The sequence below is a fragment of the Lepus europaeus genome, chromosome 6 (genome assembly GCF_033115175.1).
Source record: "Lepus europaeus isolate LE1 chromosome 6, mLepTim1.pri, whole genome shotgun sequence".
In the NCBI taxonomy this organism is placed as follows: Eukaryota; Metazoa; Chordata; class Mammalia; order Lagomorpha; family Leporidae; genus Lepus; species Lepus europaeus.
In genome coordinates, this window is record NC_084832.1 from 113,960,361 (window position 1) to 113,986,221 (window position 25,861).

General features: G+C 40.1%; 1 protein-coding gene across 5 annotated transcripts in view; it reads right to left on the reverse strand.

Annotated features, from left to right (window-relative positions):
- ABCC9 (ATP binding cassette subfamily C member 9) overlaps positions 1-25,861 on the reverse strand; it is a 154,058-nt gene that overhangs the window by 41,585 nt on the left and 86,612 nt on the right. For 4 of the 5 annotated variants that reach the window (XM_062194922.1, XM_062194919.1, XM_062194921.1 and 1 more), the window contains exons 20-29: positions 23,208-23,246; positions 21,804-21,905; positions 19,799-19,883; positions 17,756-17,836; positions 8,538-8,675; positions 8,268-8,393; positions 2,624-2,720; positions 2,035-2,264; positions 1,279-1,427; positions 996-1,065 (exon numbers count right to left, since the gene is read on the reverse strand). In XM_062194922.1, coding sequence (XP_062050906.1) covers positions 996-1,065; positions 1,279-1,427; positions 2,035-2,264; positions 2,624-2,720; positions 8,268-8,393; positions 8,538-8,675; positions 17,756-17,836; positions 19,799-19,883; positions 21,804-21,905; positions 23,208-23,246 — 1,117 coding nt within the window. The remainder of the gene's footprint in view (positions 1-995; positions 1,066-1,278; positions 1,428-2,034; positions 2,265-2,623; positions 2,721-8,267; positions 8,394-8,537; positions 8,676-17,755; positions 17,837-19,798; positions 19,884-21,803; positions 21,906-23,207; positions 23,247-25,861) is intronic. The other variant, XM_062194923.1, reaches the window with a different exon arrangement.

Below are 25,861 nucleotides of genomic sequence, written 5' to 3' on the forward strand. Positions count from 1 at the left end.
TGGTTATCTTTTTGTAGTATTAGGTTTATTTCTGTTTTTGTAGTGTTTACTGTTAATAATGAAATTTATTTTTCACTCAATTTGTAAATTGGCAGAGTGGAAATTAACAATTTTCACATGATGTGTTCTTTGAAGACATTCTCCTGAACTTTCTAACTGGATTTCAATTTTACTATTTGTTTTGAATTCTCTGGAAAGAAATCCTATCAACTGCTAAATAATGACTGTTTTGTCTCTTCCAATATATAGTCCTTTAAAATTACTTTAAGGGCACTGTGACCTAACACCAGTCCTGTGAAAATATCACAATTTCTCCCCGAGTTCTTTAGTCAGCTGCATGCATCAAAAGCATTCATTTTAAAAACTGGGGGTAATTTACGTGTTCCCAATACCACTCTGGCAAGTCAGAAAAGGCCAAAGCTGGAAGTGACAGGTTTTTCTTTCTCAACTGTCCTAAGGATTCTACTGTAGAGGGTGGGGGGATCCAATTTCAGAGTTTCCCGTCTTCATTTTTAAGACAAACCTCTGGAGAGCTATGATCTGAGATTAAATGGAGCATTCTTGGGATTCTCCATCAACACTGCTTCATCTAAAGCTTCAAGACCCAACCTGTTATTCTGGGAGATACTCTGAATGGATTTTACTCAAGATTTGTGAACTTGATACTGTTGATGGAGATATACACTAATCAAAACCATTCCTTTTTATAATCAAAAACTTGTTGAATCAACAAAAATGTTGATTCATTCTTTACTATTTCTCTTTACTTCATGCTAATTCTTTAACTATCCTCTTCTACATATACAAATTAGTTTGAATTAAAGTTTTTCCCTTAAGTAATCATTTTCATGAATACATTGATTTGAAAGCAAACAGGCTTTCATTTAAATTTCAGCAATCCTCTATTAGTAATAGAAACCATGCTTTGTCTTAAAACACCTATATTTATTTTATACTGAGCAATTTCTGAATTTTGAAGTAACTCAGGAACTCACCTGATCAATGATGTTGGTATCAGCTGAAAATCGATTGAGGATCAGTCCCAGAGGTGTGGTATCAAAGAACCTAGGAAATAAAGAAACTGAGATGTACGATAATCCTCAACTATCTGGACCCTGAGTACTGCTAATGGACAGTGTAAAGTCCAAAAATGGGAAGGTCCTTATTCAGTTTCTCAAGAACCAAACAAATTCTTCAAACTTGCGCATTTCACTGCAATTTTAAAAATGCATGTTTCCATGATTCTGTGTGTGGGAGTGCGAAATAACTACTTTTTACCTTATTGGTCCAAGAATTATCTTGTTGAGGAGATTGTGGTGAAGGTTTTTGGCTGCAGTGAGACCCATCCATTCTACAGTGAGGGATGTCACAAGGCAAAGGAAAATGCCTGCACCACAAAGTATGCTAAATCCAGCTACGTAGTAGGTCTGCGAAGCAATCGAGAAGCACATAGGAAATTACCAATTGAGGTTTTTCTTACTAGAAAACCAAGCCTCAAAGTCAACGACATTGCTAACTTCCTTATCTTGCACACAGACAACAGGAGAGGTGCAGCTCTTGGAGACCTCGGCAGTATCCAAGACCCTACTTCACTTCCTCCACTGTGTTCGAGGTTTGCCTCCAGGCAAATGAAGGGATACTGTTTGCTGTCAGGTTTGGGGCATATTCTTGGCTCTCTATGTTGTAGAGCAGCTACTTAAATATCAAATACTGTTAGAATAATAACTAAAGAGCCGTATATGGGTAGACATTTGTGTATAACATATCTATAACATGTATAAAACACGGATGTGATTCCTTTTCATCCCAATCCAAATATTACCTTTAAATGTTTCTTAGGATAAACTTTTCAAAATAAAATAATAGATACAATTTTTAACATATTGACAGTTTATTCTATTTCAGGTCCCGTTCCAGTTATTTTCAGAATTGTCAAAGAAGTGTCCTGACTATTAGCACTGCTAGGTAAGAGAAAGCCACCGTTAACCTCCACAGTTACTTGATGGGTTAAACACATAACTAAGCCCATTGTACCTGGTCAGCTTTCCCAGTATTGTTTATACTGTACTCTGACGTCCATGTGGCCAGCCAATAGTCTATGGCCACAATCACTGAATGCTTCAGAAGCTTAGAGAAAATCATCAGGAAGAGCAAGAAGAATCCGCCGGAAGTGAGGTATCGCCAGCAAGTTTTCCAGGGCATTTTGGTCCTGAGCCTCATCACAGTGGACATGTTGTCATCTTCATCTTCCTCCTCCTCTTCCTCTACATACAGAAAAATGTGTTGAAACTCCAGGTGGGTACCGGGTAGGCCCAATTTTTATCACTCCCCCAAAAGAAAATACCACCACTTTCAGACTTCCGGAAATGTAACTATTAGTGCTGAAAAATTTAAGTGCTTTTAGTAGGGCAAACCTCAAAAACAATTGTTAAAATAGGTGAAGAATGAATGAATGAAAAAATAAATATAAAATTTATGCCTGGATGAGATTATTGATTGATTTCCAGATCAAATGGACTGCAAATATAGACGTGAAATTCATGAAGCTATTGAAAGAATTGTATTGTCAATAAAACCTCTTACGATCCCAACACAATGTTTCAGATACATGGAAAAGATCTACCTTCATCTTCATCCTCCATTTGGGCTTTGGCCTCTCTTGAATACATGGCTCTTCGGAGAGTTTTCCTCTCTAACGTGGTTTGGTCAGCTTCCATATCCTACAGGAAACACGCTGTCATTGAAGGTACTCATAGCCAAAGGAGGGTTTTGAGTTAACAGTAGATGAGCCTCATGTACCAGCGGTTAGTTATCTTTACCAGGATGAAGGACACTCTGCTCACTCTAAAGATCTACAAATCCTGTTGCAGGAGCAATTGTGGGGAGAGTGCTTTAGGTGTGTGGGAAATGCTTCGGTGCTCAGAGGTGTAAAGGCAGTAAGAAGCCAGGAAAACCAACAACCCGGTGACATGGGTGACCTCAGGGACAGGAAGAGATCTCCCCCAACCCTAACCCTAACTCAATGCTACTTCTTTTATTCTCATGTCACTTTCAGATATTCTTTGTACTTTTCTAACTTAGGATTCATTTATGTTAACAAATACCTTCCTTTAAAAATGCACACAGATGCACCACACAGGCAATGGTGATGACTCAAGTGAGTGAGTTCCCAGCTTCCAGATTTGACCTGGCTCAGCCCTAGCTGTGGTGGGCATTTGGAGACTCAAACAGCAGATGAGAGCTCTGTCTTACTCTCCCACTCTCTGTGTCTTAGTAAATACATAGATAAATTTTTTGAGAAACACAGAGTTCTGGGTTTTTTTCTGGCCATTGCAACAATCTGGGGAGTGAACCAGAGGATGGAAGATCCTCCAACCCCATAACTCTGCCTTTCAAATAAGTAAATAAATCTAAAAAAAAAATTGAATGGAAGGCAGGTCATTCTAAAGAGGAGAGGCAATTAACAGTACTTGCGAGGGTACCTAACAGTGTTGGAGAAACCTCCAGGACCAGGCAATACAAGGGGCCATGAAAAGTTCCTGGAGAAATGGAATTAGAAGATTGGTCTATTTTGGTGCAAAACAGTTTTGAAAACCATGCATAGATTTTCATAGTATGCACTTGCATGAAGTTTTGACTAATCCTCGTATGTGTGGATTTCAAAAATATTTTTTCCCTAAAATAGATTGTTTTTTAATTCCTGTCCATGAAGTTTTTGAAGCACCCTCTAGTGCTGACAGAGAAAGGAAACATGGCAAGAACAAGTCTCAAAGACTTAAGGGATTCTGCAGACTTGTCGCCTACCCAAGCCTGTGGTTTTCTCCAGGCCCTGGCTCCCAGCACCTCGGTCCCCTCCTGACCTCAGAACTGGAGCAGTAGCATCAGTGCAGTTGCACTGTGGACCACATGAAGTTCTCCGGGCCAGGCTGGAAAACTAACCATCACTTGCTTCCATGGGGAAATGCACTGGCGTTCCAAGCCACCGACCCACAAGCTTTTGGAATCTATGGTAAATTGGGAGCTTCCCGTGTTTGCCAATGCAAAAAAATTCCACAAAGCCACAGTTTGACTGTTGCATCAATAAACTAATACAACTTTGGTGATCAGTCCCTAGGTAGTGAGTTCGGTGGCTGGTTGGCTTTTTGGTTTGTGCCTCATACATCATGTGTGATTTAGGAGACCTGCTATTCTAGAAGGCTCTTTTCCTTCCAGATCCTTGGTCACAAAAGTAAAAGTAAAAATGACTCCTGAACAGCATTTTACAGAGACAATTTCACACAAGTCTTAAATACTGCCTAAGAACAGGATAACTTTAGTGGAGGAGACTACATAAAACAGGAAATTAAGAAGGATCCATTTTGTGTATCATGTAATAGGATGAAAAAGAGATTTGGTTCTGGTTCAACAGCCCATGGTTTAAGTGAAAAAAAAAAATCTTTTTTTGACAGGTAGAGTGGACAGTGAGAGAGAGAGACAGACAGAGAGAAAGGTCTTCTTTTTCCATTGGTTCACCCCCTGCAATGGCTGCTGCAGCCAGTGCGCTGTGGCTAGCTCACTGCGATGATCCAAAGCCAGGAGCCAGGTGCTTCTCCTGGTCTCCCATGTGGGTGCAGGGCCGAAGGACTTGGGCCATCCTCCACTGCACTCCCGGGCCACAGCAGAGAGCTGGACTGGAAGAGGAGCAACCGGGACAGAATCCGACGCCCCAACCGGACTAGAACCCAGTGTGCCGGCGCCACAGGCAGAGGATTAGCCTAGTGAGCCATGGCGCTGGCTGTAAGTGAAAAATTTAATATCATGGAGACTTTTTTTGGTGGTGGGGGGTGAGGGAGTAGAAATCTTTAAAGCAATATTTCTTAAACATAAATGCTCCATTAACCCCATTATAAGTCAGGTATTTTAAATTGTGTTCATATTTAATTAAGTAAATACAAACTTAGTTCCATTTATCCAATACGTATTTTCCAGGCCAGGCCAAGGTAAAGGCAGAGGAGTGCAGAGCATACAACAATACTGGTTTATTCTGCTGAATAACATTGCAAAGTTAATGGTTAATGCCATTCAAACTACAATCCTTAATATTTAAATCAGCTAAAAATGTTATCTCTTTATCTGCAGTTTTCCATTACTGTCTCTTTTTAAAAAACTATCTATTTGGGGCCAGTGCTGTGGTACCGTGGGTTAGCGCCCTGGTCTGAAGCGCCAGCATCCCATATGGGCACTGGTTCTAGTCCCTGCTGCTCCTCTTCCCATCCAGCTCTCTGCAGTGGCCTGGGAAAGCAGTAGAAGATGGCCCAAGTCGTTGGGCCCCTGCACCCATGTGGGAGACCTAGAGGAAGCTCCTGACTTCTGGCTCTGGATGGGCACTCTGGCATTTGCAGCCATCTGGGGAGTGAACCATCGGATGGAAGACCTCTCTTTGCCTCTCGTCTCTCTGTATAACTCTGCCTTTCAAATAAATAAATAAATAGGTTTTTTATTTATTTATTTAAGAAAAAGGCAGAGTGACAGAGAGGGAGAGACAGAGAAAGACAGCGAGAGAGAGACAGCGAGAGAGACAGCGAGAGAGAGACAGCGAGAGAGAGACAGCGAGAGAGAGAGAGAGAGAGAAAGAGAAATCTTTCATCCACTGGTTCACTCCCCAATGGCTGCAACATCTAGGGTGGGAACAGACTGAAGCCATGAACTGGGAACCCCACCTGGGTCCCCCATGTAGGTGGCAGGGTCATCTGCCTTCCCAGGTGTCTTGGCAGGGAGCTGGATCAGAAGTGGAAGAGCTGGGACTCAAACTGGCACTCAGATGTGACATGTTCTAGTCCCAAGCAGAGGCCTAACCTGCTGTACCACAACGCTGGCCCCTGTTTTTTTTTTTTAAACATACTTTCCCCACCTACTCCTTAACCCCTGAAGTGACAGTTCTCTCTAAAGCCCTGACACAGGAGGTCTGGGAGCTCTTCATTGTTCGTCCTCCTCCTCCACTTGCCTGATCTGTTCTGGCTCAAAGCCAGGCTCTCCTGGCCTTGGTGCTAGTGACATGGAGCCGGATGCCTGGGTGCTGTGGATGCGCGCTCTGTACTGCAGGAAGTGGGGCAGCATTCCTTCCCCTACTCACTCAAGCCCGGGGCATCCCTGGCACCAAGTGGGACAGTCAGCCCTCAGCTGATGCAGCTATGTGTTCTCCAGGAGGCAGAAATGGCCCTGATTGGGAGGTAAACACCATGTCCTGTCAAAATAAACTGAACAGAAATGTGTGTCTACAAAAACGTCCACAGCAGGTGTGAGCATCTGGTCTAGCCGTGGTGATGCTCACCGAGATGCCCATTTCCCACATCATAGCACCTAGGTTGGAATCCCAGCTCCGGCTCCCGACTACAGCTTCCTGCTAATGTAGACCCTTGGAGGCAGGGATGACGGCTCAAGTCACTAGGTTCCTGCTACCCATATGGAAAACCTGGATTGCTTTCCTGGCTCCAGCTCTGGCTTAGCCATGGCAGCAGGTAAGATTTCTCCCTCCTTCTCTCTCCTCCCTCCCCCAACTTTACCTCTTAAAAAACAATTTTTAGAGACTTCCCTCTAAGTATTCTAGTTTTCTTACTCCAATGTGACTCCCTGCTGCAGGTGAAATCTGGTTCCTTCTTTGTGACAGGTGTCAGTAACTCCTTCCATCCCCAGAAAAGAATTCACAGCAGGTGCTAGATTCATTCTGGTTTCTTCTGGCTCCATTCTACCTCACAACTGACTTACCCTGTCCATAAGTTGCTCTGCATCTCCTTCTGTTGATTTACAACCCAGTAATGTGTCTTTAATTATAGAGCTATGCTATCTCAAGTGATCACTTCATTTCTAAATACAACTTAATGGACTTTCTTCCTGGCTTGCTTAACGGTGTTACTATAATATTGAGCCAACAGCTCTCATTTTTTTCCAGATTTTCTTTCCAAAGTAAACCATAAATTGTCCCATTCCTTAAGCTTACATCATATTCTTTTGTCCCTGGCATTTAGATCACTGAAAAAATGTCATTTGGAGCCTTCTCCAGTATGTTTATAATCAAGCTTCCCACAGCACAATTCCTCAGTGGGCACTTGCTGAACGTACCTTGTAAAGCTTTTCTTTGCCAAACAGCCTCCTTTCAACAGTTCTCTGATTTGTCCTACACTACTCACAGATTTTTTTTCATCTGTCTTTTTTTCTTTGTGTGGTTTGCTTTTAAGATCTTCAGCAAACCACAGAAGATATAGATATTCCCGGATATGTTTGGCTTTTCAATCTTTCTCTCTCTATGGAAACATAGATCCTTTTTTCTCTCTCTAAAACAGGATACTCTAATTTCCCAATTTTTTTTTTTTTTTAGAAATTTGCTGACACAAACATTTCATTTTATAATGCTTGCTCCTGGCCAGGAATACCAAGTTTTGGTCTCTTTCTTATCTGAACTCAAGAACAAACATTTTGAAAATTTACCATTTCATCTCTCAACCACCAGTCATACTCAGTCCAGTTTTCAACTCTGTTATCACCTCATTCAATGCAATAACATTACACTGGGATAACACTGGATGTAGACCTGAGTTGAAATTCCATGGTACCATTTATCAGAGGTATTGTGCAACTTCAGTCAAAGCTTACATTACTTAAGTAACTCTGTTTACTCATCTGTAAAAGTGAGATATTTTCTTTGCTTATTTCTCATGGATTTTCAAAGAACTAAGTAAGACTGTGTAAAAAAAAAAACAATTTATGTACTCTACAAACAGCTGAACAAATGTGAAATTTTTCTTTCTTTCTTTCTGATTTCCTGCCTTTACCCTCCACCCTGACACATGAATTCTAACTTCACAACCACAGCTCTTCAGTCTTTCAAAATTTGCTTGATGCTGGTCTTGTCCATGACCCTCTTGTTAAGTAGGCGAAGAGCAAAAAATATTCTCATATTACAGATGAGAAAAGTAAGTTAGAAATAGCAAAAATGAGGAAACATGACCCTTCAGCAAATAGTTTGTCTGACGTCTTAGATGAACAGAATATTGCCAATATTGGTCAAATTCATTTAAGAATCCTGTAGAAGCCCAGCAGCACTTCATCCACAAGATCACACTAGGATCATGGGTTCTGACGAGCCTGATCATCAATGCTATCTCAAGATAAAATTGTTCCGCACTTCCACTGAGGACCATTCTACTACCAAGCATTAAATGTGAAACTCTGAAAGCATTCTTGGTGGTTCTTTAGCACAGGCTGGACTCCTTCAAACCATGAACATTCACCTTTTCTAATTCCTGATCCTGACGGTTCATAAGTGTTTTCCAGTGTTCGTAGAGCTCGACATCTTTGGTTTGAATGTCCTTCAAAGTGCCCTCTCGGAGTACGCTTCCATCCTTCATAGCTATGATCTAGGAAAAGCATATATTAGCAGAAATGGGGCAAACAGCCCTACTGGGCCAAATGAATTCCTTTAGGAAGCATTTGTTACTGTTTCTACCTATGAGGATTTATAGGGTGGCAGAAAAGTGAACAAAGCCTTCCTCTCCACTTACCCAGTCAGCGTGGGTCAGGTATTGCAATTTGTGAGTCACAAGAACGAGTGTCCTTTTGTCGTCCTGAAGAAATTTCAGAATCCCCTCCTGCATAAGGTGATCACTTAAATGGATGTCCAGGGCAGAGAAGGGATCGTCCTGCGGACGGTGAGAGAGAACAAGACAACGGCGTTTCACACTCTTCATGTCACTTGCTTCTTCTGGAGCAGAGAGACAAATGGCTCAGCACAAATCACCCCAATTTGTGTATATATAACGTGGACTCTGTACAACTTCAAGCTGTAGGCAAGAGAATTAGCTTAAAGATGAATTGTTTCTTCCTCTTTCAAAATTACTTAAAAGGCAACCAACAATATTGAAAATGGTTTGAATTCTTGGAGATTCTTTAAATTCACAAACCAACAATACTCAGTAAGCCATAACATTAGGTTCAAAGAAAGAAAGTGAAGATAATGGGAGTAATTGAATTCTAGTTAATAAAAACAGGCACAGATAATATTGATTAGATCACAATGTAACTTACATTATTAGGCATGTTGTCATGATTGAGTGCGGTAATTCATTTCTATCAGGGACCTAATGAACACTTTTAATATTATTACCTACAAAAATAACACACATATCTTACTCTGTATATGTGTATACAGAGTGTGTATATGTGTATATGTGTAAATGTGTGTGTACTAAAAATGTAATGAAACGAATGAGCTTAAGATAGTTATTATGATTATCCTGAAATTTCCCTGGATGACATAGTAAATATTTCAGAATCATTCAGACACATTATTTTAAGTTGAATTTTCTAATGGTTAGATTATGGAGAAGTAGTAGCAAATTCTCCTGCTAAAATATGGAATTTCTTTTCACACAGAAGTTATGATGGAACTTCAGAAATACTTAAAAATAAAAGTTCAAGCCTGAATGGGATGAAGTAAAATTTCCAAAGAAGTGAAAAAAAATCACTGATACAAGGATTATATTGACAAAGATGTCTGCACTTTTATCTACAATAGTGCACCAAGATCATAATTACCAAGATTTAGTTCATAGCGAAATAGTGACTTTATAAAATTGGGCCAGTATCACAAGGGTAGCCTAGGGGTTGGTTTAGCAGCAACATTCTTCTATACCTAATTTGTTTTACTTCTTTTAAATCATGAAGGACGTTGTATTTCATCAAAAGCTTTCTCTGCATCTATTTGAGAAACTCCTATGGTTTTTATTCCTCAATTCGTCAATGTGTTATATCACGTTTACTGATTTGCATATGTTGAGCCAGCCCTGCATTGCTGGAATGAATCCCACTTGGTCCAAGTGGATATAGTTTTTGGATGTGCTGTTGTATTCAGTTAGCCAGTATTTTGTTGAGCACTTTTGCATCTGTGTTCACCAGGGATATTGGTCTATGTCAAGGCAATCTATGACAAACCACAGCCAGTGCCATATTGAGTGGGGAAAAGCTGGAAGCATTTCCACTAAAATACAGAACCAGACAGGGATGTCTACTTTCACCACTGCTATTCAATATAGTTCTAGAAGTTTTAGCCAGAGCCATTGGGGAGAAAAAACCAAAGGGATACAAATTGGAATGAGGAAGTCAAATTATCTCTGTTTGCAGATGACATGATTCTATATATAGGGGGTCCAAAAATCTTGCTAGATATAAAATGAACACACAAAAATCAATGGTTTTTGTATACACAAACAATGTCATGACTGAGAAAGGACTTGTAAGATCAGTTCCATTCACAATAGCTATGAAAATTTTAAATACCTTGGTATAAATTTAACCAAGGGGATGAAAGATCTAACAATGAAAATTTAAAAATGTTAAGGAAAGAAACAGAAGATACAAAAATTGGAAAAATCTTCTATGTTCATGGATTGAAGAATTAATATCATAAAAATGCCCATACTATGTAAAGCAATCTACAGATTCAATCTGATCCCAACCAAAATTTTCTTGGATCTAGAAAAAAAGAACTTTATATGGAAACACAAGAGAACCCCAAAAGCTAAGGCAACCTTAAATAATAAAGAGAAAACCAGAGACATCACAATTCCAGACTTCAAGAGATGTTACAAGGCAGTTATTATCAAAACAGCCTGGTAATAGCACAAAAGACAACATGTGGACCAATGCAAAACAGATGAGAAAACCCAGATATTAATCCACCCACCTACAACCAATTACTCTTTGACAAACAAGCTAAAATCACACCACAGAGAAAGCAAAGACTGCTCAACAAATGTTGCTGGAAAAACTGGATCTCTGCGTGAAGTATAAAACAACACCCCCTGGGCCAGCGCCATGGCTCACTTGGTTAATCTTCTGCCTGCAGCGCCGCCGGCATCCCATATGGGTGCTGGGTTATAATCTTGGTTGCTCCTCTTCCAGGCCAGCTCTCTTCTGTGGCCCGGGAAGGCAGTGGAGGATGGCCCAGGTCCTTGGGTACCCGCATGGGAGACCAAGAGGAAGCACCTGGCTCCTGACTTTGGATCAGCGCAGCACCGGCCATAGCAGCCATTTGGGGAGTGAACCAATGGAAGGAAGACTTCTCTCTCTCTCTCTCTGTCTATAACTCTACTTGTCCAAAAACAAACAAAACCCTACCTTACATCTTATGAAAAAATCAACTCATAATGGAAAAAGTATCTAAACTTAAGACCCCAAATCATCATATTACTACAGGAAAACAGGGGAAGCACATTAAGACACTGATATAGGCAAGGACTTCTTGGAAAAGACCCTAAAAGTACAGGCAATAAAGTAGAAGTAGAGAAATGGGATTACATCAAGCTAAGTAGATTCTGCACTACAGAGCAAACACTCAAGAAAATAAAGGGGCAACCAAAAGAATGGGAAAAAAAATCTGCAAACTATACATCTGAAAAAGGATTAATATCCAGAATATATAAGGAGGTCAAGAAACTCAGTAACAACAAAACAAACAATCCAGTTTTAAAACAGCAAAGGACATGAACAGACATTTTTCAAAGATGAAAAACAAATGAACAAGAGACACATGAAGAAATGGTCAAGCTCACTAGCCATTAGGGAAATGCAAGTAAAAATCACAGTGGGATTTCACCTCACTCCATTTAGAATGGCTTTCTCTAAAAGTCAAAAGATAACAAATGCTGGTAAGGATCTACAGAAAAGGTACCCTATTGGCGGGAATGTAAACTAGCATAACCATTATGGAAGACTGTGTGGAGAGTCCTCAAAAATCTGAAAACTGATCTGCCATATGACCCAGTATTCCCACTCTTGGGAATTTACCCAAGTGAAATGAAGTCAGCATATGGAAGAGTTATTGATACTTCCATGTTTACAGCAGCTACATTCACTATAGCTAAGACAAGAATCAATCCAGAAGTCCCTCATCTGATCACTGGATAAAGAAAGTGTGGAATAAATACACGGTGGAATACTATTCAGCCATAAAAAAGAATGAAATCCTGTCTCACAACAAAATGGATGCAGCTGGAAACCAATATCCTTAGTGAAATAAGCTGTTCCCAAAAAGACAAATACCATATTTTCTCTTATCTGTGGTAACTAAGAGTACCAAAAAATGTAACATATATTTATAAAATTAACATTTTGAGAATTGATTATTGTTTATAGCTCTTGGCTCTACTGTGTGGAACAGTGTTTTTTCACCTTTTATTGAATTATTTACTTAGTAGAGGATTAATCTTATAATTATAAAATAAACTGAAATTATTTCATTGTAAAAATTAAAGAATAAGAAATGAAGGAAGATGGATGGTGAGAGCATGGGCAGGAAGGAGGGTAGAGTGGGAAGTATCACTGTGCTCCTACATCTATAAATATAAAATACACAAAACATTTTCAATTTATACTAATAAAAATTGTTTAAAAAGAAACAACAAAAAGAATGCATATCAGATGGCTCAAATAGTTGGATCCCTGTCCCCCATACGGGACACTTGGACTGAATTCCTATCTCCTAACTTCCGCCTGGCCCAATCCCAATCATTCCTGGCACGTGGGGAGTGAGCCAGCAGATGGGAGGTCTTTCTCTTTCTTTCTAACTCTATCTTTGTCTTTCCCTCTGCCCTGCTCTCTGTATGTATATTTGTATCTGTTTCTCTGCTTCTCAGATACAAGATTAAAAATGTAAAACACAGAATGAACATATTTCTGCAAAGATCCAACAGAAACAATGCAGTGAAAGTCTCTAAATTATTTTTACATTTACATTTTTACAGTAAAATATTTCAGAAGTATTGTTTGTGGCCCGTGTGGGGACACAGCAGGTTAAGCTGATGCTTGCAAGACCAGCATCCTACATGGGGCACTGGTTCGAGTCCAGGCTGGTCTGCTTCCAATTCAGCTTCTTACTAATGCACCAAGGAGGCAGAGAGTGATGGCCAAAGTGCTCTGGCCCCTGCTATCCACATGGAAGAGCTGGATGGAGCTCCAGGATCCTGCCTTCAGCCTGGCCCAACCCTGGTTATTCCAGCTATTTGGGGAGCAAACAAGCAGATCCAAGAGTCAGTCTGTCTGTCTCTCTCTGCCTTCCAAAGTAAATAAATCAATCTTTTTTTAAAAAGGTGTGTTTACTATTTGTTCCTCATACCTAGAGCTGTAGGGGATTCATATTGTGAGCATCCCTTCACTGTACCACAGTGAGAGTCTAGCACCCTTCAGGAATCCTAATAAGGAAGAACGTGCTAGTTAGGAACACAAGCTATGGAATCGGGCCCCACAGCTTTGATAGCCTGCTCCACAATCACTGTCTCCATCACCTTGGGTAAGCCACACACTGAGCCTCAGGATCGTCATCTATGAAGAGCAGTGATGACAACAATGATGGCTGCAGCAACACCAAGCCTCCTATAATTTCGAGAATTTAGTGCATCAGGGGTTAGGAAAATGCCTATGCCATATGAAGTCATTGATAACGGTTGCTAGCATTACTATGCCTTGATCTCCCTGGGGGAGGCATCATTGTGTTAGAGTGAAATGTATAGAACTTAATCAAAACTGAAGCTTGACTGGATAAGAATCATGGCTCAAGATTCAGTTTCTACATTAACAATGTGGGACAATACTTCCTTTAAAAAAGGCAAGGTAATTTGCTAGATAGCCAATTCAAGAAATGACCAGTTCTTCATTTAAAGGACTTATTATTTATTTGGCTGTGAGTAAATGACTGCAGTCTGATCCAACAGCAGGGTAAGCCTCTGCTTGGGATGCCTGCATGTCTCCTTCAGTGTGCCTAGGATCGAGTCCCACCTCAACTCTGAACCAGCTTCTTGCTGAACTACCAGGCAGGCTGCAGATGGTCCCAGTACTTGGGATCCTACCACTCACAGGGAAGGCCCACAAGGAGTTGTTTCTCCTGGCTTCAGTGTGGCCCAGCTGCAGTGACCATTTTGGGAATGAACTGTGGGATGGAAGATTGATCTCTCCCTCTCTCCCTACATCCACCCCCATCTCTTTGTCCCTCTACCTTTCAAATAGATGGGGTGGGGGGAGACAAATCAATAGATTAATGCTTGAGATGATGGAAAACCTAAGTATCATGACTTGATCAACATACAATGAATCAATGTCCCCAAATCACTATCCCCCACAAAGAGGTATGATTAACTGTCAATAACAAAGAACATTTTTTCATATATAGAGTCTTCATTATAATTCATATATATTCAATGACTACATTCTTTGTATGGATGTGTTTTTGGAAATAACTTCTTATTAATATATTCGCTGATACACATAGTATGCTTGGAGATGCCTTAAGGTTTCAAAAGCAATGAATATTCTTGATACATCATGAAGATCTCTTCATTTGGCTTTGATACTTTGATGGCAATTAAAGCTTATTTGCAGTAAAATGTAAAGGCACAGAATTATGACTAATTATGTGTACAAGCAAAAGCCTTAAACATTCATCACATCAAAGCCATTTTCCTTTGTTTAGTCTATCAGGTACAGAAGATGGACACTTGGGACATCATTAAATGCTTATGGATGGAAAAAAAGAAGGAAGGAGGGGAGCATAGAGGGAGGGAAGGAGAAAGAGGAGGAAGAGGCAGGCAGTAAGAGAGAGGGAAGGGAGGGAGGAAGGGGCAGGCAAAAAGATGGGAGATTAAAGGACAACACAGATAGTAACTTAACAATCATTTCAGAAAACGCCAGGGAATTTTAGCTGATGGCAAACACCACAGCAAAAGGCAGATTCTCCATTTCACTAGTCATTATGTCTTGAGGGAGATGTTTGACCTCTCTATTCTTGTTTGCTAACATGAGGACACCATCCACCTTCATAGCACTGTCACGAGAATCAAATGGAAAACCTCGTGCTTCAGAGTGCTTTGTGTATTTTTAAGCATAGAAGCATATGATATTATCATTTTTTGAAGAATTGTTAAAACATACCAATAGCATTCCATTGCTGCCAAAGCATTTTTCTATTTGAAGTTGCAATGAAGTAACTATAATATTTAGGTTATGGGGTCCAATAATTTTAAGGTTATGTGTCTGATCAGAGTGCACTGAGCACATACTTTTTCAAAGGGACTCTGACAAACACTACTGCAACCAGGATTAAGAAAAGTTATACAAATTGTGTCATTTGTGCAAAAATTGTAGTTACTAATCTTACTTAGCCTAGAGAAATGTGAATTAATTTATAACAATAATATTAAAATACAGAACTATGGCTGTATATTTGTAGCTACATTAGAATGAGGAAAATACACAGAAGCAAATTTTAATCATGTAACTTTCCAATACAAAGAGCTGTCTGTGCAAAGCAAAACAATGGCCTGCAAATATGACTTTGCCCTAACACTAAGAATCTCTGACTTGCTTCCTTACATGCCGAGAGGGACTTTGCAGATATGATTCTGATCAGATCAAAGACTTTGAGATAGGGAGATGTCCCGGATGGACCCAAAATAATTCCATGAATCCTTTTAAGCAGAGAACCCTCTGAGCTGTGAAGATAGGGAGAGATGACTATAGGAATGACCATGGGGACATCACATTGTTGAGTTTGCAGATAGGGGAAGGTGGCCATGAGACAAGAACTCTGGAAGCCTCTAGAAGTTAGAAAAGGCAAGGAAATTGATTCTTCTCTATAACTCCCAAAAGGAAATACAGCTCTGCTGACACTTCATTGAACATTTAGTCTACAGATCTGTAAGATAATAAATTTATGTTGAAGTCATTAATTATGGTTCTAATAGCAATAGGAAACTTATACTCTGTCCAACAAGGAAAAGGCTGTCTTCAAGGTAAGCATGTTAAGACAGGAGCATCAAGAAGCTGTTAGATGTGGTGCAGAATCAAAAGCTGTAGTGAACAAGAAGGAATCCACAACAAGTTAACACTATGACCTGTTTGAATGTCGTAATTTTTACATTAATGTACACTGGGATGATTAAATTGCAGCTGTGTAATGGACTGGCATAGAAAAGCACACCCAGGGCAGCAGACCTTGGTCCCTTCCAGAGTCCCTAGTCCCTAGTCACACGGTCCTCAAGGTTGGAGAAGTCATTTCTAATTGTGAGTCCATCTGCTATAGGAAAGATTTCTAGTTACACAGATTACTTCTAGATCTTGCTATGGGTTTCTAAATTTTTTAAAAGTATGTTTATATGTTTATTTATTTGAAAGGTTGAGAGAGAGACACACACACAAAGAAAATCTTCCAATTCTCATTCTCTAATTCACTCTCCAAAGGTCTTCTGTGGCTGGACTTGAGCCAGGCTGAAGTCAGGAGCTAGAAATTCAATCCTGGTCTTCAACATGAGTGGAAAGCATATGACCACTTAAGCCATCACCTGCTTCCTCTTGGGTGTGCATTGTAAGGAAGCTGGAGTCAGAAGCAGAGGCAGGACTGGAAGCCAGGCACTCTGATAAGCCTTGCAGGCATCTCAAGTGGCATTTGAATCACTGCACCGAATGCCTCTCCCCTGCTATGCCTTATCTGGTGTGTTTTGGAGACACATACTCTCAGAGACATTAACCTGAAATGAGTTCCTAGTATGTCCAAATTCTTCCACCGCGCCCAGTTATAGATCCGAATTTAGTGGGATACTCCCAAATCAACCTCCCTTCTGAAGTAATTCTGCACATTAGATGGAGTAGAGACTCCAGTGGATGTCTGGGAACCAGATTTATAAATGGTTGATAGTTTCACAGAAGGAGAAGGCAGGGGAGGAGGTATTGATATACCCTGATGGCCTTTAATACAGTGTTGATTTGTAAGGTAGGTTATTTAGGCTACCCCTTACCAAAATAAGGCAAAATCATAATCAACATTATTATCAAATGTTATTTGTGAATCCACAGGTAGAGCCAAGGCATTAACCCAGGATAGTCATGAAAATAATCAAAGGGCTTTATGAACACTGGATTCTGGATGCCTCTCTTACAGTCACTGGGTCTAGGCTAGGACCAAGACTCCTGCAGTTTCAGGAAGCATCACAGATATTTTATCCGCAGGCTGAGAATTGCACCTCACTGGAGTAGAATTCCTATGTGTACCAAAACTGTGTTTTCTGGCCCTTTTTCTTTGTTGTCAAATATAAATCAAAAGATCTGTGATCTTGCCCTGTCAATCCAACACCATCCACACGCCCTCATTAACAATCCGCCTGGCCAAGCAACTCCACTAGGACAGGTGTTTGACACAGCGGGTAAGATGCCACGTGGGGTGCTTGCAGCCGATACCAGAGTACCTGGATTCAAGCCACAGCTACATTCCTGATTCCAGCTTCCCCTGAAAGTGTACCCTGGAAGGTAGCTGATGATTGCTCAAGTAGTTGTGTCTGTCACCCATGTAGAAGACCTGGATTGAGTTCACAGCTGCGGGCTTCAGACCGGCCCATTTCTGGCTCTTGTGGGCATCTGTGGGGAGAGCCAGTGGGTAGAAGATCTGTCTCTGTCTTTGTCTCTCTGCCTCTCAAACAAACAAACAAAAAAAGCAAAGAAAGGAAGAAACAAACTCAGCTAAGCAGGCATACAGAATACCTCAGCCTCTTGGACACCAACCTGGAGTTCTGACTCTGAATTTCTTACTTGGATCTGCTACTAATCTGTTTTCCCAAAAAACGCTCTGATTCTACAAGTTAAACAACGTGTCCTTGAACTGACGGACATGTCTTTTTAAGAACTCATTAGTCCACAGGGAAAAATGAGGTCAGAATGGAAGTCAAGGCCGTTTTCTTACCAAGAAGACAATGTTGGTGTTTTGATAGAGAGCTCGTGCCACACAGATCCTCTGCCTCTGGCCCCCACTCAGGTTGATGCCCTAGGGAAGAAGCACCCAAGTCAGCCATTTTTTCCACTAGTAAATCTATTTATTAAAAAAATAGCTTTAAAATACTGATTTCTTTAAAATAACAATTGCTGGTAATTTATTATTTAAACATAACATTGGTAAAAGAAAATGAAAACAATCTATTGGTCAATATTCTATTTTTACCAAGAGTGTTTTTGGCTGATAACATTAATCTACCTTTCAGTGTGACAGAGAACTCTACTCTGCTATACAGAGGTATTAATAAGCAAAACATCTGGTGAGTGCTATACAGCTGTGAGCAATTTCAAGACTTCTAGTTCCAGAACTGTGTGTGCAGTTTACTTAATGCAAACCTCTTAAATTTGATATTACAAGTTATGCTAAACAGAACTATACAAGGTGCTCTTATAATGAACTAGTAGTAGTTATTACTTTAAGAAGTTGTACTTAAGCATTTAGTATGTGTCAACCTTGAGTCAACGGCTTTAACTTTCTTTTATTATTTTTTTATTTATTATTTATTATTATTTCTTTTATTATTTCCTTTATTATTCACAGCAATTTCACTATATAGGTGTCCTTCTCATTTTATATATATGGACACTGGGGCTCAGAGAAGTTGATCTCATCCTCTTCAACTATACTATGCTGCAAAGAGGAACAGCGAAGAACAAAGTCTACGCAGAGCACATGTTTGGTGCAGTGGTTAAGTCATTGCTTGGGATTCCCACATCCCATATTGCAGTGACAGGTTCAGATCCTGGCTGTGCTGAGGCAGCAGATAATGGCCAAGTGCTTGAGTCCCTGCCAGCCACAGGGGAGACCAAGGACAGGGTTCCAGGCTCCTGACTGGGGCTGGCCCAGCCCTGGCTATTGTGGCTATTTGGGAAGTGAATCAATGGACAGAAGATTGTTGTCTATTTCTTTCTCATTATCTTCTTTTAAAATACTTCTTTTTTCTTTAGGAAAAAAAAAACAAGACTATACAGTCAGACTAATCTTGGCTCCATCACCTACTCTACAGTTGGTCATGTTTATTAGCTTTTTTCAGCCATAGTCTCCTTGGCTGTAATATGCAGATATTAAGAATACTAATAATACATTTGTAGTAACACTCATAATAACAACATTTATGATAACACATAATATAATTCTTGTGGAAACAGATAATGCATATAATGATTTTCCCCAGTAATTAACACCTATTAGAGTTTAAAAAATTATAGCCATTATTTTGCGACCTGTGGTGCTGTGGCATACCATATAGGTGCCAGTTCATGTCCCAGCTACTTCTTTTCCAATCCAGCTCTCTGCTATGGCCTGGGAAAGCAGTGGAAGATGGCCTAAGTGCTTGGGATCCTGCACCCATATAGGAGATGGGGAAGAAGCTCCTGGCTTCAGATTGGCCCAGCTCCGGCTGTTGCGACCATTGTGGAGTGAACCACAAAATGGAAGACCTTTCTCTGTTTCTCCCTCTGTCTGTAACTCTACCTCTCAAGTAAATAAATAAAATCTTTTTAAAAATTATCATTATTTTAATAAAAAATCACAGTTAAAAACCTTTTCCAGCTGGTCAGAGTAGTTTGACATCAATATAAAAACTTGTTCTTATGAAGAAAAAAGGAATACCTTACTAAGAATAAATAGGTGCTGACAAAAGTGGAAGAATTTGCTGGAAGCCGTATCAGTTTCCCAATCAAGTATGGTAAGCATAATATATATTTACACCAAAGTCAGGGACTACATTTTACTTTCCTTGACAACTCCCAAGTGACAAGCACACTGTTAAGGAGACATTAGTTATTCAATAAATACATCAAGGAGAGTTACATCAAAGGTCTCCAGTTGCATTTCTGGAACTTGTCACTAGGCACAAGCTACAACTACTAAGCTCTCAGAATTTCTAATGGCATGGACTACAGACTTTTCTAGACTTGTGCTCAATGCTTACTTAAACTGTACATAGCTTACCCTCTCTCCAATTTCAGTTTGGTCTCCAAATGGTAATAAGTCAATATCTGGTTGCAAAGAACAGGCATCTGTGACAGCTTTGTACCTTTGGAAGAAAGGATTTTGAATTTTTAGACACCTACTAAGACACTGCCCATAAACTGAGCCCCAGATGCAGTATCTTGAGGGCTGAAAACATGTTTCCTGGGCAACTTAGAATATAACGTGAGGTATGCAGATACAAAGAAATTCAGGTAAGAGTTGCCACTCTTCTCACTGCAAAAATGATAGCCATATGAGGTGATGCTAATTTAGATACTCTACTATGTATATTGGCTTTGAGACAGCATGTTAGACATGATAAATACATACAATGTTATCTGTGAATTTAAAATTTTTAGGAAAATGATAGTATGTGGAGAAGACTGATTAAAAAAAACAACAACATGCCTTTGGAGGTGCTCTAGTGAGAGGTGGGTACAAAGTTCGCCTAAAATACAGAAGCACTGAAGGACCACTCAGGGAAGTTGCAGGGCAGGCAAATCTGCATCCAGCAAGGTGAGGAGTAATTCTCCAGGAAGAAAAATGAGGACAAGGGCAGCTTAAGGAACTCCAGGAGGGCTGGCGCCATGGTTCATTTGGTTAATCCTCCTCCTACGGCACTGGCATCCCATATGGGCACCGGGTTCTAGTCCCGGTTACTCCTCTTCCAGTCCAGCTCTCTGCTGTGGCCCGAAAGGGCAGTGGAGGATGGCCCAAGTGCTTGGGCTCCTGCACCCGCATGGGAGACCAGGAGGAAGCACCTAGCTCCTGGCTTCGGATCAGCACAGTGCTGGCCGTTGCGGCCATTTGGGGAATGAACCAACGGAAGGAAAACCTTTCTCTCTCTCTCTCTCAAACCGTCTATATCTCTACCTGTCCAATTAAAAAAAAAAAAAAAGGAACTGCAGGAGGTGGAGACGTCTCCAGGAGGTGACGGACCATAGTAGGCTCATTATGGGTAACGTGTAACATAGGTGTCCTTGCACTCTATCACACATGCTGAAGGGAAGGGACGTGGAAGCTGATGAAGGCTGATGGTACTCAACTTGATCGAGGCCGGCAGTGGAAATCAGATGCATGGGAAGTATGAGCATAGGGAAGCATAGGAATTGAAGGGACCGGGAAGAAACACCAGGTATTTCTGTTTCCTTCGTCACCTGGACTTGAAATACTCGCGTTATCCTTGACTCCTTCCTACTCATATCTGTCCTCTTACTCCAGAAGGTTTTCCTTCCTCAACATTCCTTTACATTTCTGCTGTCACCCCAAGGGCAGCGAGAACCACCATATGCCTGGATCATTATTCTGACTCACTCCTAGTGGTCCCCTCGCTCTCAACTCAGAATAAACTACCATGAGATTTTACTTCCAGATTAGCGGGTTTACCTTGCTATGCTTGTCTCTAACATCTGGAGTGCTGCCCCAGAATGCACAGTTAAATCCCACTGGGCCCCCTCTCGTGACCCGATTTCAGGATTCTGACTCCCTTCTGCCTGTGCCCACTCTGCAAAGAATCCCATGCAATCCAAGTTCTTCCCATACTATATGCTTTGTTGATTCAAAAACCCTCGGTGAGGGCAGGCATTTAGAACAGGGATTAAGGCACCCTTTGGGATGCCCACATCCCCTATGAGAATGTCTGGGTTCACATCCAGCTCCTGACTCCAGCTTCCTGCTAATGCAGACCTGGGGAGACAGTAGGGATGGCTTAAGTAGTCCCTGCCACTCCTATGGGAAACCCGGTCTCAGGTCCCAGCTCCAGGCTTCAGCATGGCCCATGGAAAGCATTTGGATAGTAACACCATGAATAACAATACCCTATGTATCTGCCTTTCCCTGCCTCTGAAGATATCAAGAACGAAAACAAAAAACCGTTAGTGATGGGCATTAAAGTGGGGTGAGCAGGTTCCAGAAACAATGGACCAAATCCATGGATCAGAAATAGGTGCCATTTCAGTTCCACATTGTATATGCTCAAAATTACCTCTGTTTGTTGAAAGGACTTCCAAAGGTGATATTTTCTTCTACTGTGGCGTTTAATAGCCAGGGTTTTTGGGCTGCATAGGCCACTGAATACCTGTTCCTACTGTAGACCGAAAAAGAAACAAATACACTGGAATTAGGCACTATGCTGGGTGTGTACTTCAGTATAACAATGGAAAATAACAGTTGATGACATATCTCAAATAGAGAAATGGAAAACTTCCAAAAGGGACCAGTTTAAAGACCACCTACCTGATTACGAAATGGTTGAATATGCCACTTAGGTGAAAAGGATTAAAATTTAATCAAAAAGTCACACAGTGTATAACATCAAATTTTGTTGGGTTCCAAAAGTATTTGAAGGTCTGAACTATTAATCATAAGTTTCTCCTTAAAAATAATTTAAATATGATAAATTGATAAATGTATTTCAAAACATATTGAAATAATTTATTTCTTAAAAATGATAACTTCCTCTCCCCCCTCCATTGTTTTGGCTTGCAAATTCTACCAGATGTCCATATATCAGACTGCAATCTTTAGCGATTAGGAAAATACAGGTAAACTGAAGACAGAGAGGATGATGTGGGTGGGGTGGGGGAGGGCAGGTCAGCTTAGAAGTCAGATTTTCACAGTTAGTTCAGGATCTGTAAATACTAATTAAGGAATTAATGTTTAAAAGATTAAGATAGTAGGAGAGAATTGTTAGCAATGATCATCCTGAAACAGAGACAGGGTAGCACAGAATATGCACGGATTATCTCTGGGATAATCACATGTGCAGTCAAACAGTGGTTCCCAACCCCTGACAGTTCCGCTTCATGTTCCTCCTGGGCGTCATGGTCATGTGTTTAGTTTTTGTTGTTTCATAACTTTTTTTTTTTTTTTTTAGTAGATAAAGTACTTAGTTCTCCCTCTCCACCTCACAGGCAGATTCCATCATTGTAACTGCTCAACCTGTGAGTCTGTAACTCACAATCAATACAGAAGGGTTCTTCAAAATGTGTGGGGGAAAAACAGAATTAAAAGGCAAGTTTATTTTAGATGCAATAAAAAATGTTTGAAATCCATGCAAAATGTCTTTGGAGTATGTGTTTCCATTAACTTTTTTAAAAAAACCTTTATAATGTATAATATATAATTCTTGCATTTTTATTTTGTGGAATCCCTTACCCTAGGCAAAGTTGAGACACGTGTGGCTCATGGCAGTTGACACAATGAGCCATTTTGTTTGGCAAATAATTCTTCCAGCAGCCTGCAAAAGTTGCGAACCACTGCTATGGGAAATATGCTAGTACATTTTAATAAATTGAATATCATGAAAATGATGACTAGGAGTAGGAGATTAAAGTCTGGAGGGAAGGAAGTTATTCTTATTAAACTCAGGTTAAAATAGAAATAATACCTTCTGGTTGCTTCAAAAGAAGGCTCAGATTCATTTACACTGCAAGTATGGCAAACAATGTTCATTAATTATGAATAATATGGAATGAATGTGTGTACATATCAGGTAAGAGATAAACACTGGACATTTTTCAACAGCTACATTTTCCAAATCGTTTCTGATATTAACTTTAAAGACAAACTAAATAATATTCTCTGCGTTTTCATCTGCTAAGAAACAGTCACTTAGTAAGCTTCCAAAAGACAGTGATGTTATCTTTCATACCCGGTTTTCATTCACACACCAACTTCGGTTCTAGCCCCGCCTCTGCTGTAACTAACCGTGTTATTAGGTACTTTCTCTAGAATGTAGTTTCCTAGCTTCCTAAGCATTCAATATTTCCAAAATCTCCCTACGTTTAATATTTTAATCTACTTAAATTTCTAGTTAACCAACCTAAGGCATGAACAGAAGATATATTTTTTGAGGTCTGAATTCAAAAGGTGCACAAACTTAGTTGGGTCTTCAGTACGTGTGGTAATGGTGACATCTGAGTTTAATCATCTATTGACCGATAAGACTATGTAAGAAATAGAGTTTGACTAATTACGTTTCATTACCTCCATGTTATGGGGGAAAACATCTGAAGATCCATTTTCCTATTTTTTAAAAACTTTTATTTAGCAAATATAAATTTCCAAAGTACAGTTTATGGATTACAATGCCCCCCCCCCATAACTTCCTTCCCACCCGCAACCCTCCCATTTCCTGCTCCCTCTCCCATCCATTCACATCAAGACTCATTTTCAATTATCTTTATACACAGAAGATCAATTTAGTATATATTAAGTAAAGATTTCATCAGTTTGCACCCACACAGAACATAAAGTGTAAAATACTGTTTCAGTACTAGTTATAGCATTAATTCACTTTGAACAACACATTAAGGACAGAGATCCTTCATGAGGAGTAAGTACACAGTGACTCCTGTTGTTGACTTAACAATTTGACACTCTTGTTTACGGTGTCAGTCATCTCCCTAGGCTCCAGTCATGAGTTGCCAAGGCTATGGAAGCCTTTTGAGTTCGCCAACTTCGATCTTATTTAGACAAGGTCACAGTCAAAGTGGAAGTTCTCTCCTCCCTTCAGAGAAAGGTACCTCCTTCTTTGATGGCCCCGTTCTTTCCACTGGTATCTCACTCACAGAGATCTTGCATTTAGTTAGGTTTTTTTTTTTTTTTAAATTTTGCCAGAGTGTCTTGGCTTTCCATGCCTAAAATACTTTCATGGGCTCTTCAACCAGATCTGAATGCCTTAAGGGCTGATTCTGAGGCCAGAGTGCTATTTAGGACATCTGCCATTCTATGAGTCTACTGTGTATCCTGCTTCCCATGTTGGATCGTTCTCTCCCTTTTTGATTCTATCAGTTAGTATTAGTAGACACTAGTCTTGTTTGTGTAATCCCTTTGACTCTTAGACCTATCAGTGTGATCAACTGTGAACTGAAACTGATCACTTGGACTAGTGAAATGGCATTGGTACATGCCATCTTGATGGGATTGTGGAATCCCCTGGCACATTTCTAACTCCACCATGTGCAGCAAGTCCGATTGAGCATGTCCCAAATTGTACATCTCCTCCCTCTCTTATTCCCACTTTTATATTTAACAAGGATCCCTTTTCAGTTAAATTTAAACACCTAAGAATAATTGTGTGTTAATTACACAGTTCAACCAATAGTACTAGAACAAAAAAAAACAAAACAATACTAAAAGGGATAAAGTATTACATTGTACATCAACAGTCATGATAAGGGCTGATCAAGTCACTGTTTCTCATAGTGTCCCTTTCATTTCAACAGGTTTCCTTTTTGGTTCTTGGTTAGTTGTCACCCATCGTGGAGAACATATGCTATTTGTCCCTTTGGGACTGGCTTAAATCACTCAGCATGATGTTTTCCAGATTCCTCCATCTTGTTGCAAATGACAGGATTTCATTGTTTTTGACTGCTGTATAGTATTCTATAGAGTACATGTCCTATAATTTCTTTATCCAGTCTACTGTTGATGGGCATTTGGGTTGGTTCCAGGTCTTAGCTATTGTGAATTGAGCTGCAATAAACATTAATGTGCAGATGGCTTTTTTGTTTGCCAAATTAATTTCCTTTGGGTAAATTCCAAGAAGTGGTATGGCTGGGTTGTATGGTGGGGTTACATTCAGGTTTCTGAGGAATCTCCAGACTGACTTAATATTGGCTTAACCAGTTTGCATTCCCACCAACAGTGGGTTAGTGCCCTTTTCCCCCACATCCTCTCCAGCATCTGTTGTTGGTAGATTTCTGAATGTGAGCCATTCTCACCGGGGTGAGGTGAAACCTCATTGTGGTTTTGATTTGCATTTCCCTGATTGCTAGTGATCTTGAACATTTTTTCATGTGTTTGTTGGCCATTTGGATTTCCTCTTTTGAAAACAGAATTGCATTTTAAAAGACAAGGATTCAGTAGCCATACATACACCTAATTAAAGCTTATTGGGACTCCAGAAATAGATCTATTTTTACTTTGGAAAGAGTTGTATGCTTTTGTGGAGAAAATTTACTTATTACCTAGTGCTATTTGGATTAGAGTTACTAAGGATTATTTTCACTATTTCTCATTGCTAGCTGCAACTTGGGA